Genomic DNA, 19,258 nt, shown 5'->3' on the forward strand with positions numbered 1-19,258 from the left:
AATTCTGAGACAGAAGCTGAAAATAGGCAGCAGAAAAAGACTTTAAGATCTAAAGTCAAAGAAACCTGGATTCATATCTAGACTCTCCCACTTAATAGCAATAAGCTATTTTGTTTTCCTAATTTGTTTGTGTGTGTGTCCACGTGTGTGTTTCAAATGTATTTGTCTCCCCCATGCAAACCTAGAATGCAAGCTCCATGGAAGTAAAGAGCTGTATCCCCAGAGTCTAATACAGAGCTGAGCAAATAATAGATACTGTTTAAATATTTGTTTTGTAATGGGATATGTCATGAAAAGCAGGGTAGGGAAAGATCATAATGCACCAATTTAAAAAAAAAGTGAAGGAAAAAAAGATGATTAAGAGTATTGAAGGGGTCGTTGATGAAATGTGAGTTATAATTGTATATAAAGAACAGTGAATGCAAAGAAGGTGCCTAATGTTTCTAGGATAAGGCTTTAAGATGTGACTAACAAGATAAATAGGAATTTTCAGGGAGTCCAGGCTGAGAGAGGATGTTCAAAATCAAAGAAAAATGAGAACATAAGCAGCAATTTATGCTTAAGTACATGGACTCTGGTGTTAGATTGTCTGACTCCAAAGCTTGGGTTTGCCACTTGCTACGTGACCTTAGATAAATTATTTAATACCCATGCCTCAGTTTTCTTACCTATCAAATCACATTAATAATAGTACCTACCTCATAGGATTGTTGTAGAATTAAATGAAATAAAGCATGTAATGTGCTTGTCGCTGTGCTTTACTTATAGTAATAGATGTTAGCTGCTGTTAGTTAATTGGGCTGAGAAGAGATGTGATCATGTTTGTATATTATAAATTTATTGTTCCAACAAAGGATAAGTTAGAGGAATGAAAGCAGAATAAATTAGGAAAGTACACAAGTTAGTATTTTCTGAAACACTACCTTCATACCAAGTATTTACTAGGTTCTACAGATAGAAAAATAAATTAGAAACTTTCTCAACCTAGGAGAAAAATACGGCTTGGATGTAGCTCAGTGATAGAGCATCCATAGATTCAATCCCCAAAACTTCAAAAACAGTAATGATAATAATATAACATGTGGCTTGCTATTCATTGTATTTATATTTTGGATTTATCTAGAGGTTTAAATTTTTTCAAAATAAAATGTTGGGAAAATTAGGTAACAAAAAAAAAAGGAAAGAAAGTGATGAAGCCGTTATAAATACATGCTTCTATAGTGCTTATCAAGGAAAAAGATTTTGATATACTTACTTATCATGAAATTATTTATTAGATAGTCTTATGTTTAAAAGTATTTGTGAAACCAAACTCTTGAAGTAGTTAATATCAAAGAACTTTGTTCTATCACTCAAAATTTATTTATATTGGTAATCTAAAAAATAAAGGAAGTGGGGCTAGGTTGTGTCTCAGTGGTAGAGTGCTTGCTTGCCTGGCATGTGTGAGGCACTGGGTTTGATTCTCAGCACTGCATAAAAATAAAAAAATTAAACAAAAGTATTGTGTCCATCTACAACTAATATATATATATATATATATATATATATATATATATATATATATATATAAGTAATATGATAGAATTACTGCTATAAGTATAATTAGATCCTTTTCAAAGCCAGGAATAACAACATGGTAAAATTGATTATTCTAATAGACATTCTTTGGCCAACATAAAGATTTATTTCTCTAGCATGGTTTGGGTGCTGACACTTTATATTAAACATAAAAAGCTCAAACTCTTGCATAGATTGTCTTGATAATACCTTAAATTTTTTTTTACATATTTTTTAGTTGTACATGGATGTGTAGTGTCTTTATTTTGTTTATTTACTTTTATGTGGTGCTGAGGATCAAACCCAGTGCCTACCACCTAAAATATTTTTAATGAGCATTTTTGCCCATTAAAATATTTGATATTTTATTATTTGCCTTCTGTTTTGTAATTTCAACTACTATAATCTTTCATTTTAATAAATATCTATTTCAATGCAGATATTTTCAAAATCTAAAAATAATGAAAAAGGAGAGTATTATCTAATATAAGGGAGCACTGCCTTTAGAATTTAAAATTTTGATTTCTTGACATTCAATTACCCATGGACAGATTTCTTCTGTTTCTGTTCTTTAATTTCCTCATCTGTAAAAATGTCCAAAACAAGGAGAAATTTTATTTTACAAGCATAAAAATGTAAGATAATGCAAAATACAAGTCAATAAACTAATACAGTGTGATAATGAAAGCACATATTAATCCAGGCACAGTGGCACATGCCTATTATCCCAGTGGCTTGGAGACTGAGGTAGGAGGATCACGAGTTCAAAGAGTTCAAAGCTAGCTTTAGCAACTTAGCAAGGCCCTAAGCAACTTAGCAAGACCCTGTCTCTAAATAAAATATAAAAAGGGATAGGGATGTTGCTCAGTGGTTAAGCACTCCTAGGTTCAATTTTCAGGACCAAAAATAAAAAGATGTAAGATATATAAGTTTCTGCCTATGATAATCATGGAAATCTTCTAAAAGGAGGTATTTCAGTTGGGCCTAGAGAGATAGTGAGATAAAATTAGAAGGAAAGGGTTAATAAATACTCTAAAAGTATCTGCTGCAGGCTGGACATGGTGGCACACACTTGTAATCCCAGTGATTTGGGAAGCTGAGGCAGGAAGATCACAAGTTCAAGGCCTGCCTGGGTAACTTAGTTAGATACTATCTCAAAATAAAAAATAAAAAGAGCTGGGGGATGTAGCTCAGTAGTAGAGCACCACCCCCATTCCCTGGGCTCAGTCCCCAATGCTGTAAAACAGTATCTGCTACAACCAGAATTATTTGTCTTGTTAAACGAGATTAGCGTCCTGGATGGAGAAAATACTGATAACAGTTCTACTTTACTGTATTAAGTCCAGCATGACCCAAACATCTCCAAATGGAAGCCAAATGCCATTTATTTAGTTGGATGGCCTTGCCAAGGATAATACTCAAATCACATTGCTGTCACATTCAATAGAATCACCAGTATATTTTAAGCAAAAAAAAAAGGGGTGGGGTGGGGGGGAAGCATACATAAGAGTAGATAAAAAGAATGCTTAAGAAGTCTGTGAACACTGTTTAAACAACAAACTAACAAATCAGTAATTGAATATCTCAGATGAGATGTCATCTTATGTCTCAAGGAGTCCTGTCACTTAAAATCTCCCCACCAAAGTAGATGTCTCCTAAAGATTGTATCTACACATGACATATCAGTGTATTAATTCATTGACTTCTCATTTGACCCTCAGGGTTTGAAAGAAAGAACAATATGAAAAACAATAACTTAAGTAGCTTTGTTTAAATTTTACGGTTTCATTTATGGCATTTTATTACAAATTAGGAATATAAAGAAACCGTGGTGTAAACCCATTTGGAATAGAAGGAAAGGAAGCTAGTATTTTTTATCTGTAGATATTGTATATCTATCCATATAGCTTATATAGGCTGACTCAACTATTATCTTACTAAAATATCTTCATTTTATAAGTGAAATACTGAGAGTCAGAAAGGTTAACTCTTAATTGTCCCACTGCTTCTCAGTTAGTGTCAAGGCTAGAAAATGAACCCAACTCTTTTTTTATTCCAAAGCTTATAGTCCTATGATAGTATGTTGCCCCTAAAGTAGTTTCCTTCAGAATCTAATTTGTTATCAGAAATACCAACTTAAAAAGAATAGGGAATTAAGGATATGAGGATATAGCTCAGTAGAATGCTTGTCTGGCATGCATGAGACCCTGGGTTCTTTCCTAGCAATGTAAAAAAAAAAAAAAAAAAAAAAAAGTGTGCACAAATTATGCTAGAGGCTAACACAAGAGGATCACTGGAGCCCAGGAGTTTGAGGCCAGCCATCTCTTAGGTGGGAAAAAGATGCAGGAAAGTTGAAAGAAAAACTATGCAAATACTAAGCAAAAATAATATGGTATCATTATTTTTACATAAGATGAAATACACTTTAAGCAACATCTCTGGACTGGAAAAGTGTTGCATGCCTATAATCCCAACGGCTTGGGAGGCTGAGGCAGGGAGAACCACAAGTTCAAAGCCAACCTCAGCAACTTAGTGAGGCCCTAAGCAACTTAGTGAAACTCTGTCTCAAAATAGAAAGATTTCTAGTGATAGTGATTACTTCATAGTAAAAGATCCAAATCATCAGAAAACCATAATTTTAAATTTATATATACCTATAATATATAAAGTAAAATTTGATAGAACTAGAAGGGTAAAAAGGACAAATTCATAATACTAGGTGACTTTAATATATTTTTCTAAGAATTTGACAGATGATATAGAATATTTGAACAACATAATTTTTTGGTGGAGGGTACCAGGAATTGAACTCAAGGGCACTCAACCACTGAGCCACATCCCTAGCTCTATTATGTATTTTATTTAGAGAGTTCTTAGCACCTTGCTGTTGCTGAGGCTGGCTTTGAACTCATGATTCTCCTATCTTAGCCTCCCTAGCCACTGGGATTATAGGCATGTACCACCACACCCAGCTAATATAATTTTTAAAGCTTGATTAAAAGGGCAAATGTAAAGTATTGTATCCAATGATTACAAAAATGCCTTTTTTCCCTATATTCAGAAAACATTAACAAAAAGCAACCATATATTGGGTAATAAATCAAGTATTAACAAATTTCAGTCGGAATCAGAACATAATTTCTGATTATATTTCAATTATATTAAAATATAGATATTACAGTTCAAGAGGTCATGGACCAAAGAAATCATAGAAGTTAGAAAAAGTTTTCTGGTCCTTTTCTCTCTCTTCCCCTTTTGTGACTCCCATAACGCATGTATTAGTTGCTTGATTGTATCCATAAGTTTCTTAACCTTTTTTCACTCCTTTTTATTCTTTTTTTTTTCTTTTTGTTTCTCTAACACTCTAAATTGAATTATAATTGAAATAAGTACATGTTAAAACTCATAGGATACAGCAGAGTTAGTACTTGAAGGGAAATGATTAGCCTTAAAATGTGTATATCAGGAAACCGGGCATAGTGGTGCATACCTGTAATCCAGCAATTTAGTAAGCAGAGGCAAGTTCAAGGCCAACATGGGCAAATTAGTGAGACCCTGACCCAAAAATAAAAGGAACTGGAGATGTAAATTAGTGGTAGAGCACCCCTGGGTTTAATTCCCAGTACCCAGGAGGAGTGGGCAGGAGGAATATGTATCAGGGAAAAGAGAAAGGCTAAGAATATATTTTTTAAAACTAGAAAAGATAAAAATAAAGGAGTGGCATCACCAAGATGCTGGAGTAGAAAGCCTTGGACTTTTGTCCACACACATACCAATTCAGCAATAATTTACAGAGTCACTTTGTGCAAAATAAGAAACTAATTGAATTAAAAGACTCCTGCACTTTGGGAGAGTGCAAAACCAGATTTATTAAACTGCTTTGGAGATTTGGGACACCCTCTATCTGGAGATTTTGCCCCTGGTATAGCACCATGCAGTCAGGAAGAAAACCCTTGGATCCCACCTTCACCCAGGAGAGGAAGGAATTGGTTCACATATTCAATACCCAGACTCTTCAGCTCCTTAGAGGACAGAAATCTGTCTTGCAAATCTTGGAGCTCTGACCAGTTCATCACAATGTAGCCACCCAAGAAAGAAAAGAGGCAGCACTTTAAACTGGTAGATGCCATTGATCCTTTCAGCACAGAGCAAGCAAACCAAAAAAAAAAAAAAAAAATCCCCAACTCTTAGCTTTTTGCTAAGGAGGGAAAGAATTATCCTTTTATCTGGTGCTTCCAACTTCCCCAGGATTACCCAGAGAGGTAGCATCTTTCTCTCTCTTCAGTCCTGATGCTCACAAGTTCAGCTGTGTGGCTACTCAGCAGAGAGTGGAGGTGATAGCTTAGGTTTGGTAAACACCACAGTTTCTTTCCTACCCCAACTCAACATGGAGTGAACAGACGAAAAGCATAGCTGCCTATTTCTTCCTGGGAAGGGAAAGCATTAGTAGAGTGCCCAGGTTCTCTGCCTGGGCCGATTGATGAGGGGTCTTTTCCTGTGAAGACTAGGAGAGGTACTTGCTTTGTCTAGTGTTGAAACACCAACAGATCAAGGAAAATGAAAAAAAAAAAAAAAAAAAGCAAAGATGTTCCAAAAAAGGGCACAAGACAATTCTCCAGAAACTGACTCTAATGAAATAGATAAATCACCCAAGAGAATTCAAAATAACTCTTATAAAAGTTGCTCACCAAGGTCAAGAGAACAAGGCAGAAACAAAGTGAGACTTTCAACAAAGACAGCAAATTTTTTTAAAGTACCAAATAGAAATCTGGCGCTAAAGAAGTCAACCAAACTAAAAAATAGGTAAACTGAAGAAAAGATCAGGGAACCCAAAGACAGGTCACAATACATAATTCAGTCTGAGGAACAAAGAAAAACCAAAGAATAGAAAGAGTAAATAAAATTTAAGCCAGTTATGGATACCATCAAGCAGACTAATACATGTATTATGGGAGTTATAGAAGGAGGAGAAAGACAGAAAGAAGCAGAGAGCCTTTTCAAAGAAATACTGGCTCAAAATTTCCAAAAGCTTAGAGAAGAAAACAAACACCAAGATTTAGGAAGCCTAAAGAATACCAAATAAGATGAAAAGCCCATGCTTGGACACATTATAATCAGGATTGACCAAGGTCAAAGGAGAGAATTTTGAAGGTCGCAAAAGAAAAGCACTTGTCACATTTACAGAAACCTCTATCAGCATACTTTTCAAATAATCTTACAAGCAAGAAGGAAGTAGAATGATAAATTCAAAATGCTGAATGAGCCAGGTGCAGTGGTGCACGCCTATAATCCCAGTGGCTGGGGAGGCTGAGACAGGAGGATCCGGAGTTCAAAGCCAGCCTCTGCAATTTAGCAAGTCACTAAGCAACTCAGTGAGACCCTGTCTCTAAATAAAATATAAAATGGGTCTGGGGATGTGGCTCAGTGGTTGAGTGCCCCTGAGTTCAATCCCCGGTACCAAAAAAAAAAAAAAAAAAAGAAGAAGAAGAAGAAGAATGCTGAATGAAAAATACTGTATATAGCAAAACTCTCCTTCAAAAAAAAAAAATTAGCAGGGCATGATGGCACAGGCCTATAATCCCAGCAATGCAGGAGGCTAAGGCAGGAGTATCACAAATTCAAGACCAGCATCAGCAACTTTACAACACCCTATTTCAAAATAGAAAATGAAAAGGGCTGGGGATGTAGCTCAGTGATAAATTACCCTCAGGTTCAATTCCCAGTACTGGAAAGGGGAAAAAGCAGGGGTGGAGGAAAATAGCAAGAGAAGAAAAGACAGAAAAAAAGAAGTACAAAACTAACAGAAAGGAATTAACAAAATGGCAATAGTAAAGCCTTCCCTATCAAGAATATCTTTAAATATAGAAGGCTTAAACTCCCAATCAGAAGACACACACAGTAGCTGAGTAAATTGAAAAAAGAAAACCCCCTTGTAATCCCAACAAATTGGGAGATTGCAGGAAGATCACCACTTCAAGGTCAGCCCGGGCAACTCGGTAAGACCCTATCTTGAAATGAAAAAATAAAATAAAAGGACTAGGAATGTAGCTCTGTTAGCAGAGCACCACTGAGTTCAATCCATACCACCAAAAAAAAAAAAAAAAAAAAAGTCTTGTGAGTATTCTGTATTCTTTTTTTTTTTTTTAAAGAAAAAAATTTTTTTTTAATAATATTTATTTTTCAGTTCTCGGCGTACACAACATCTTTGTTTGTATGTGGTGCTGAGGATCGAACCCGGGCCGCACGCATGCTAGGCGAGCGCGCTACCGCTTGAGCCACATCCCCAGCCCGTATTCTGTATTCTTGAATCAGACAAAATAAACTTGAAGAAACTGTTGCAAGAAACAAAGAACAACACTGTGTAATAATAAAAGAGTTCATTCACCAGGAAATAAACTAAATGTGCACCCAACATCAGAGCACCTAAACAGGTAAAGCAAATATTGACAGAACTGAAAGGGGAGTTAGACAACAGTATAATAATAGTAGGAGACTTTAATACCCTAGTTTCAGTTGTAGATAGAATATCAAACTAAAAACTTTAACAACACTGTAGACCAAATGGACCAGCAAGCATACACAAAACATTTCATTCAACAGCAGCAGAATACACTTCTTGACAAGTGTCCCCTTATCTTTCTCCAGGGTAGATCTTAATGTTAGTATTAAAACAAGGCTTAACAAATTTAAGAACACTGAAATCATACAAGTAACCTTTCCAAACATAATAGAAGGAAACTAGAAATCAACAGCAAAAAGGAAATTGAAAATTTCACAAACATGTGAAAATTAAACCACATACTCTTGAGCAGCCATTGGGTCAAAGAGGGAGTCAAAAGGAAATTGAAAAATACCTTGAGAGGAAGGAAAACACAACATATTGAAATTTCAGGGATACAGCAAAAGCAGTACTAAGAAGGAAATTTGCATTGATAAATGTCTATGTTATGAAAGAAGATGTCAAGTAAACAACTTCACACCTCAAAGAACTTGAAAATGAAGAACAAAATAAGCCCCAATTTGGATGAGGGAAAGAAATAACAAAGACTAGAGCAGAAATAAATGAAATGGTAGAAGAACAGAGAAAGAAGACAACAAAATGAAGAGTTACTGTATTGAAAGGGTCAACTTGTGTCTGTGTGTGCATGTGTGTGTGTATTAATAGGAATTAAAGAGCTTCACATACACTAGTAAAATTGGCTAACCCTTAAATAAAATAAAGATATGAAATAGATATTTTAACTGAAACCATAAGAATGAAAAGGATTTTAGTAAGAGAGTGCTATAAACAAAATAAATGCTAACAAATTGGACAATCTGGAATAAATGGATAAATTCCAAAAAAACATGCAGTCTGACAAGACCAAATCATGAAAACATAGAAGATCTGAACAGACCTCAAACTAATAAGGAGATAAAATCAGTTATCAAAAACTTCTCAACAAAGAAAAGTCCAGAATTAGATGGCTTCATTATCAAATTCTAACAAACACTTAAAGAATTAATGTTAAATTTCCTCAAACTCTTAAAAAAATTGAAGAGGAGAACAAATACAGTATAATTTATGAGACCAGAATTACTCTGATACCAAAGCAGACCAAGATTTTTATGAGGAAAGAAAACTATATCCCTGATGAGCATAGATGCAAAATCCTCTTCAGAGCAGTTACAAAACAAATTCAACAGCACATTAAAATGATCATACACCATGACCAAATGGGATTTATCCCTGAGATGCAAGGATAGTTGAATATATGAAAAACATTTTAATATGATACATTAGACTAACAAAATAAATAATAAAATCATGTTTTCTCAATAAATATAGAACAAATGTTTGACAAAATTCAACACCCTTCAAAGAGTAAAAGAACTCAACAAAGAATTAAAGGAGATTACTTCAATGTAATACAGATCATGCCTGAAAAGCCCTCAGCTAGCTAGGTACAATGGTGCATGCCTGCAATCCCAGTGACTGAGGCAAGAGGATCACAAGTTCAAGGGCAGCTAAGCAAGGGGTGAGGAGCCCTCAGCTGGAATCATAATCAAAGATAAAAACAGCTTTTCCTCTAAAATCGGCAACAATTCACAATGCCCACTCTGACTACTTCTATTCGACATAGAAGTCATAGCTAGAGCAATTAGGGAAGAAAAATAAATAAAGGTCACTGAAATTCAAAAGGAAGAAGTAAAATTGTTCCTATTTACACATGATTAATTTATAAAAACCCCAAGGAGGGACTGGGGTTGTGGCTCAGTGGTAGAGCACATGCCTAGTGCGTGTGAGGTGCTGGGTTCAATCCTCAACACCACATATGAATAAATAAAAAATAAAGATATTGTGTCCAGTACAACTAAAAATATATATACCTTTTTTTTAAAAAAAAAAAAACCCTGAAGAGTTGAGAAAATAACTTAGAACTAATAAATTAATTCAGTGAAGTTACAGGATACAAAACCAACATATAAAAAAATAAGTTACATTTCTATATTATTAATGAACTATCTAAAAAACATTAAAATAATTCAATATATAACAACACCAAAAAAGAATAAAATATCTAGTAATAAACTCAACTAATGAGGTAAAAGTGTATATTGAAACCCACCAAACATTGATAAAATAAATTAAACAAGACACAATGGAAGACATCTGTGCTCATGGATTAGGAGACTTAGTATTATTAAAATATTAATACTTTCCAAAGTGATCTATAGATTCAATGCAATCCCAATAAAAATTCCAAAGGCATTTTTTAATAGAAACAGAAACAGAATTTTAACATTCATGTGGAACCACAGAAGACCACAAATAGACAAATTAGTCTTGAGAAAGAAGAACAAAACTGGAGACATCACACTTCCTGATTTTAAGACATATTATCTCCAGATATGTTGTTGTGAGCCTATAGGACAGATAACTGTGGTCAAGAAGGAATAGCCACCACTTTCTTTAGAGACTAAAGATGGGAGAAAGAATGTAGAGGGGAGGATGCATATATATGTAGAGACGTTCTGGAGAAGAGTTTAAGAGTTGAGGTTTATACTGTTGTTACATGGAAAACAATGATTTGCTGAAAGTGAAGCTAAAAAGGGAAAAAAGAAGCTAGGAAATGTGGGTTAAAAATGTACCATTTCTTCAAGTTTTGGCAGATATTTAAAATTTCATATAACATACATAAATAGAGCTGGAGATGTGGCTCAGTGGTTAAGCACCCCTGGATCCAATCCCCAATATATATAAAAAAAAAAAAAATTTAAATGAGAGAGAAAATTAAAATAGGCATAGGACTTCCAGTATTGGTTAGTTATAATCATGTTCTTAGTTTTTCCTTGGAGATTAGCATGACTTAATTACCTACTTGCACGTCTTTAAAATGTAATGGGGGATGGGGATGTGCTGGGGTTGTGGTTCAGTAGTAGAGCACTTGCCTGGCTGTGTGAGGTACTGGGTTCAATTCTCAGCACCACCTATAAATAAATAAAATGCCAGGCATTGGAAAGACAAAGGTGAATAAAATATTTTGCCCTTGAAAAAATATAATGAAAGATAATAGATATTCACATTTAATTGGAAGAGCTATTTTGGAGGGCAAAATATACTTTCTTTGCCAAAGAATAATGATGATACTGATTTCATTTTTCTTTTCTGTCCAGGTCATGTATGGAATGTTGGTCTTTACATTAGTACTTCGATCTATTTATATTGTTACATGGTAAGTAGTTTGGATCATCAACCATAAATATATTCAGGCTTATGACAGTAAATCTATAGCCTACATTGAAATAAATCACAAAACCTAACTCCAGCAGAGATATTGATAGAAAACTGTAACCCAACATTATTATTGTATAAGAAATACTAGTTCTTCAGGAAATTGTTAATGGGCATCATGTGTAAACAAGAGTTCCAAAATTAAATCTGAGGAAAGCTGTAAATGATGGCATCTTTTGAAATTGTATATTGCTCACTAGGATATCAAAAACCTTGAAAAAATTCTACAGTAAAAAGAAAATGTTGTTTTTATCTTTCTCAAACTTATTTGATTAGGGAGCTCCTTTTATACAACACCTCTCAAGGAAGGATGTTAGTGTCACAAAGAAATAGCATTCCATGAAAGATAGTTTGGGAAATGGGCACAATCTTTAATAAGAGTTCAGTTCATGAAATTTTAATAAAAAACAACATTCATAAGAGTACCTTAAGTAAGTCCTGGCCATATAACATATACTCAGTAAATAAGTAAGTAATATGATTTGTGGATTTGTTCTCTTTTTGTTTTGTTTTCTTTTTTAAATAAACGTTTCATGAGATAATTGTAGGAATACATACATTGCAGACATAATAGAGAGAGATACTCTATCACTTTATGAATTTCCTCCAGTGGTAACATCTTGCAGTACTATGGTATAACATCACAACCAGGATTTGCCATTAATTCAGTCAAGATACAAAACGTTTCCATCATCACAAGAATTCCTTTGTCGCACTTTTATAATCACACTTACTTCTGTCACACACCCCACCCTATTCCTGTACTTAACCCTTGCTAATCATTAATCTGTCCTCCATTTTTGAAATTTCGGGAATGTTATATAAATGTAATCATATAGTTTATAGCCTTTTGAGATTGTTTTTTGAACTCAGCATAATTCTATGGAGATTAATCCAAGTTGTTGAGTATATAAGTAGTTCATTCATTTTCATTGCTGTAATTCGACAATAGAGGTGTACCACAGTTTAACCATTCACCTGTTGAATATTGTCTAGATTGTTTCTAGTTTTAGGCTATCATAATTAAAGCTGTTATGAACATCTGTATATAGGTTTTCATGTGAACACAAGTGTTTATTTCTTCTGAAATAAAGGCCCAGAGTAGAATTGCTAGGAATTACATTTAGTGATTGTATGTTTAGTTTTTCTCAAAGCTGTTGAACTGTTTTCCAGAGTGTCTATACCAATTTTTCATTACCAACAACAATGTATGAGTGATGCAGTTTCCCTGCATCTTCACCAGCATTTAGTGTTAGTACCATTTTTTTTATTTTTATTTATTCTAATACCAATATCTTATGTTTTTAATTTGCATTTGCCTAACAGTTAATGATGTTAAATATACCTTCATATGCTTATTTGCCATCAGTATATGCGCTTCACTGACTTATCTATTCAAGTCTTTTCCCATTGCATGCTTATTTACAATAAGGATTAACAAAGATAGTTTCTCTTGCTAATTACAGTTGAGTGGGGGGTTTTTTGTTTTGTAAACATATTCTTTTTTTGTTAGAGCTTCATGGTTATACATAGTAGTTGGGTTTACCATTGAGTTTTGAAATTCCAGTTATTTGTCAAATATGTGGTTTGCAATTATTTCCTCTCAATCTGTACCTTGAATTTTTACCTTATTTACAGGGTTTTTTAATGAGCAAACATTTATTTTATTTTAATGAGTTCAAATTTTCAATTTCCCTTTTGCCAATCATGCTTTGGTGACAATTCTAAGAACTCTTTTCCTATCTGTAGATTTCAAAGATTTTCTCTTACGTTTTTATAAAAGACTGAATGGTTTTTCATTTCACATTTAAGTTCATAATTCATTTTGAGTTAATATTGTATAAGGTCTGAGACTTAAGTTGAATCTCTATTTTTTTACCCACGGATTCCAACTGGTCCAAGAAGATTGATTGAAAAAACTGTCCTTTCTCAATTGAATTGCTTTTACATCTTTGTCAAAAAGTGTTTGGGTGGCTGGGCAGGGTGGCATTAAGAGATATATTAAACATGCATGTCAATTTGCAGAGTTGTTGGGCCTTTGAGTCCATGAACAGAGATTGTCTCTTGATTTATTTAGATCTTCTTTTATCAACATTGTATAGAATTCTCATTTTTTAAAGCAATTATAAATGGTATTTATTTTTGTTTCATTTTGGGTTTTTTTGTTTGTGTACTGTGGTGCTTAGGGGTTGAGTCCAGGACCTTGTTCATGCTGGGCAAGTGCTCTACCACTGAAACACAACCCAAGCCCTATTCTGTATTCTGTTAATACAGTGGATTGCATTGATTGATTTTTCAAATACTGAACCAGCCTTACATTCTGTGACAAACTGCACTTAGTCATGGTGTATAATTTTTTCTTATATATTGCTGAATTTTATTTGTTAATATTCTATTAAGGATCTTGTGTCTAGATCATGAATGACATTGGTTCATGTTTGTATGTACTGTGATCCATTTTTGGTATCAGTATTACTAATTTCATTAAATGAATTGAGAAATGTTATTCCCTTATATTTTCTGGAAAAATTTGTGTAGAATTAGTGTTAATTTTTCTTTAAATGTTTGATATAATTCCCCATTGAAACCATCTGGGCCTGGAGATTTATATTTTGGGGCATTAAAAAAATTACAAATTCACCTTCCTTCATAGTTATGGGCTATCCAAAATGATCAATTTCATATTGGGTGAATTATGGTAGTTTGTGTTTTTGAGGCATTGGTCCCCTTCCTCTAAGATGTCAACATGTATGTGTATAGAGTTGGTTATAATAGTCTCTTATCTTCCTTTTAATGTCTGCAGGGTTTGTAGTAATACTCTGTTTCATCCCTCATTTTAGTGATATGTGTGTTTTCTCTCTCATGGTCAGTCTTTCTAGAAGTGTCTTAAATTGTATTGCTCCTTTAAAATATATATATTTTTTTGTTTGATTGATTCCCCCCCCCCCCGCCGCATTTTTTCAGTTTCATTGATTTCCACTCTTTATTTTATTCTACCTTTGCTTTTTGTGGGTTTGTTTAGCTCTTCTTTTTTTAAGTTTTTGGGGTAGAAATTTAAGTCATTGATTTCAGACTTCCCCTTTCCTAATGAGTTTCAGTATGCTATAAATTCCTCTCTTGCCACTGCTTGAGCTGAGTCTCACATTTCCTATGTTGTATTTTTGTTTTTATTCAGCTCAATGTGTTTTTTTTTTTTTTTAATTTCCTTGAGACTTTTTCTTGATCCATGGATTATTTAGAAGTGTAATATTTAGCATTCAAGTGTTTGGAGATTTTCTTGTTATCATTCTTCTTGTCTTCTAATTTTATTCCTTAGTAGTCAAGGAAGTATTCTGTATGTTTTCATTTCTTTTAAATTTTTCAGGCTATGCCAAAAATATTTATACCAACTGGAAAAGAATGTGTATTTTGTTGTTGAGTGAAATTTCCTATAAATGTTGATTAGATATCTGTTGTTTAATGTATCAGGTTTCCCCAAACCACCCTCAGGTTCAGTGATTCACTAGAACTTACAAAATTCAGTAAAGTTGTTATACCCATAGTCATGATGTATTACCTAGAGATCAAACTGATATAGCATGGCTGAGGACCCCAAGCAAACAAAAACAAGTGTTCATTGTAAATCATATTATTAGCATAAGCTACCTGGCATAATCCAACATGTCAGGTATGCAAAGACTTTTCATTTTTGTCTTTTTGGACAGGGGTTGAACATAAGGGTTCTTTACCACTGAGCTACATCCCCAGTTCTTTTTCTTTTTATATATTTATTTATAATAATTTTATTTTACTTATTTATTTTTATGTGGTGCTGAGGATCAAACCCAGTGCCTCGCATGTGTTAGGCAAGCGCTCCACCACTGAGCCACAGCCCCAGTGCTGGGTCATGTTCTTTAATCTACTCTTTTTTTTTTTTTTTTTAAATATTTATTTTTCAACTTTGGGCGGACACAACATCTTTGTTTGTATGTGGTGCTGAGGATCGAACCGGGGCCGCACGCATGCCAGGCGAGCGCGCTACTGCTTGAGCCACATCCCCAGCCACTTTAATCTACTCTTTCAGACTCTTTTAATTGGTGTGTTTAGATCATGTGCACTTATGTAATTATTATTATGTTGGGTCTTAGGTCTGCCATTTATCTATCTTTTGTTCTTTTTTTATATATATTTCCCTGTTTTCTTTTTATCACCTTCCTACAATTTACTTAAAAACTTTGGATTTTCATTTTAGTGTATGTAGAGTATTTGTATTTCTTTTTGTATTGCTTTTTAGTGGTTGCTCACAGTATTATATGTACACACTTTGTCAGAGTCTAATGTTTCCATTGAAGTGCAGAAATCCTGCATCTCTTTTATGTACCTATACTTTCTATGCTTGTGTTTCCTCAGGCTGCCATAATAAAGTATTACACGCTAGGTAGCTTTAAAAAAAATGAAATCTGTTGTCTCACAGTTCAGGAGGACAAAAGTCCAAAATGAAGATACCTCAGGGCCATGCTTCCTCTGACACCATTAGGGGTGTGCTTCCTTACCTCTTCCTTGCTTCTGGTGGTTTTCTGGCAACTTGACTTACAGCTTCATAGCAGCAATTGCTACCTTTGCTATTACATGGTCTTCTCCCTGTGACTTCACATGACTTATCTTCCTATAAAAATATCAGCCACCTTGGAGAAAGAGCCTACCCTACTTCAGTATGACCTCATTTCATTTAATAATATCTGCAATGATCCAATTTACTAATAAGATCACATTCTGAGGTACTAGGGTTAGAAATTCAATAAATCTTTTGATGATGTTGGCCTGGGGGTCGGGGGACAATTGAAACCATCATTGTGTTAACAACCCTGTGGTTCTTATGTTCCAGCATAAGGGGCAGTGTGTAGGGAGACAAAATACCAAGCTGAATTTAAAAAAAAAAAATTTACAGCTATGTGGTATCTATGAAGTAGGTGAGAATACAGTCTTCTTCGTGTCATTGCATGTAGTCAGACCTGTACCCTTTTTCATAGTTCTTCATGCAAAACGTCTTATCATGTTAGGTCTCCACCTCAAGGTGTGACCTTTTTTTAAAGTAACATAAAACTTTAAATATCTTATTGATAACAGGTCCAGTTATAGAACATTAAATTATATAAATAAATCTCCAATAAAATGTGTTATCTTTATAAGCCTAAAATTACCATACAGCTTTAGTTTAGAGAACCCCAGCTTGATGTAATGCTCATTTAAAGCTTCTACCTTAAAGACTTGCATACCTAGAAGATTTGAACACATTTAATATACAAAGAGGAGTAATAGCATCACAAATACATTGATATTTTTATATTAGTCAAGTATACCTCTTAAAGAAATAACATATTCCAAAATAACAGTTGTTGTTTAACCACAGTTATATAATCCTTAATTCCTTGAAGATTACTTGCTCAAAAAAACAAAACTTAATAAACACAATGTTATAGGTAAATTAATGTTTTAAGAAATTCTTGTTCTTTTAACACATAGATTAAGTTTTGGTTTATATCAGTACATTAACATTTGACCTTAGGGGAAAAACCTTTAAATAGCTTTGATTGATTGTTTCATTTACATATGTAACCAACTTACATAGACCTTCTTTATCACTTATTTAAATCCTGTTATTTACTTCATCACGTAATACTTTTTTTTCCTTCTATTAAATATGGTTTCCATATTTAATAAAATGAACCATTTTAAATCATGTGAATTAAAGGTATTTGTATCCATGTATTTTCCTTTCCAGAAATACTTTCTTTTCTTTTTATTAAATATGGTTTCCATACCTAGAATCTTCTAATTTGTCTTTCCCATCTGTTAACCCTCTTTTCTACTTACAATCTGAAACAATCCTCAATAAATTTTTAAATTTTAGATAAATTATATAATTTTAATAAAAAGAAATACTTTATATTATTTACAGTACTCTTAATTGAAACAATTGAAACTTTAGGCCTTTGAATATAGAAATCTTCTATAAACCTTTGTGTATAGAATCACATCTGTTTACCATTTCATGAAAACACAATCTTCAAGTATATAGAATTATACCTGTTGGGACTTAAAATTTTTAGTAACCTTTTTTCAGTGATGACAAAGCAACTTCCAACACTTTTTTTTTTTTTCATTTACCAATTTATGAAAACATCAATAATGTTACCCAATGGAATTGAAGGAGTTAAGAGTACTTGATGATATATTCAACAGTTAGCATTTTAACTTTGTGAATTAATCAGATGTCTAACAAACACATTTATGAGTAATCCCATGTCAAATCTATCTTACTTATTTTTACCAAGATACCAGACAAGTGTATTTAACAGTATTAGCCATTTCTTCCATGTTGAAGAAAAGTCTAGAGAAACAATGGATATTAGACATTTTATAGATACAACATTTTATTAGTTCTTTGACCACCTAGAGAGACTTGTGAGTTAAGTTTAATTTTAAATACATCTTTACTTTCATCTGTTTATCCAATTTAAATTGAACCATTTTAAATCACGTGAATTAAAGGTATTTGTATCCATTTTTAAATTGATGAGCACTTATTTTTAATCTGCCAATTTTGATATCATGTACATGACATATGGACCTACACACACATAGACAGACAACATAACACTCCATTGCAATCTTACAGATGTTTAAAAACTCCATAGTTGAAAAAAAAATAGGACTGGTCAGAAAAACATTAACCTAGGTGCATAGGACCAAAATTATGAGCTCAAAAAATATGGAACTTAAGAAAAAATGACCGGCTGATAACTAGTAAAGTACCATACAATTTACTTTCTGATTTAGTATAGTATGAGGCTTCTTCCATTTACATTTCAATGTAAGTTCTGACATAGGTCTGGAAGGAGCTGGGGAAAACTGCTATTCCCTAACCCTGCTCCCAAACTCGCCTGTGCTCCTCAGGTAGGATAGTGTTGGATAGGATAATGGAAAGTTAAATCATATTAATTGGGTTAGGTATTGGAATTCCTTAATGTACCCTGAAGGATTGATGGTGAAGGACCCTAGTCTCCTTTCGATTTGGGAGAGGTCACTAAAGGAGAAAGGGATGTGTACCCAGACAACTCCTTCCAACCCTACTGCTTCACAAAAGGGAAGCAGAGGTGTGAGCTGGGTATAGGGGGCCATGGGAGAGCAAAAACGAGTAGTGGGTGGACTGAAAGTAGGTGAGGGAAGTTCCAGAAGAGTCAGAGCAGAAGGTGGAGAACAGTAGGGAGGGAGTTCGTCAGCAAGGTTGAAGTCTGAGCTTTTGAGAAGGGTCCTGAGGTTGAGAGGAGAGGGTTTAAGAGCCAGCAGAACCTGGGCCAGAGAACAGGAAGAGCAGAGGAACGATTTGGAAGGAAGGAAAGAGAAGGCCTGAGAATGGGGGGATTTCTTTCCATTTTCTCGAATGCTCACAATAATTGAAAAGATCCCTAATAATATTGGGATCTAGACTGCCATTAAGTGGCCATTTAGAGTCATTATCCAAAGGATATTGAGGCCAGATCTGATTGCACAAGTGGATAAGTTTTGGGGGTTTTAGGTCCAGAGTGAGAGAGAGAGACCCTAGGTTAGCCAGGAGGCAGCCTAGAGGACTATGGGAGCGAATGGATAAGGAGCCATCTATGGTGAGATATAGGAGGTGAGTTTAGAGGTGGGGTATCCCCCAGTCTGTAGTATCACCCAGTTGAGAAGACAGTTATGCTTAGGAGGTCATTACTACCACTGGGTAAGTGTCAAGGGCAGGGCCCATAGAGGCACTTGGGCACCCAGCTGGGACTTATGTAGGGGCAGAAGCTGTAGAGATTTATCCAAAACTGAGAGGTCTCACCAGGAACAATTCCCAATCACCCTCTGTGATTTTTTTCTCAAAACCCAGGACCCAAATAAAAGACGACCTATAGACTTAGT

General features: G+C 34.2%; 1 protein-coding gene across 3 annotated transcripts in view; it reads left to right on the plus strand.

The window, feature by feature from the left end:
- The window catches only part of Acer3 (alkaline ceramidase 3), a 168,524-nt gene that overhangs the window by 122,100 nt on the left and 27,166 nt on the right, over positions 1-19,258 (plus strand). For all 3 annotated transcript variants that reach the window (XM_027942709.2, XM_071616515.1, XM_071616516.1), the window contains one exon: positions 11,215-11,273. In XM_027942709.2, coding sequence (XP_027798510.1) covers positions 11,215-11,273 — 59 coding nt within the window. The remainder of the gene's footprint in view (positions 1-11,214; positions 11,274-19,258) is intronic.

This window comes from Marmota flaviventris, chromosome 9 (assembly GCF_047511675.1).
Source record: "Marmota flaviventris isolate mMarFla1 chromosome 9, mMarFla1.hap1, whole genome shotgun sequence".
NCBI classification, from domain to species: Eukaryota; Metazoa; Chordata; class Mammalia; order Rodentia; family Sciuridae; genus Marmota; species Marmota flaviventris.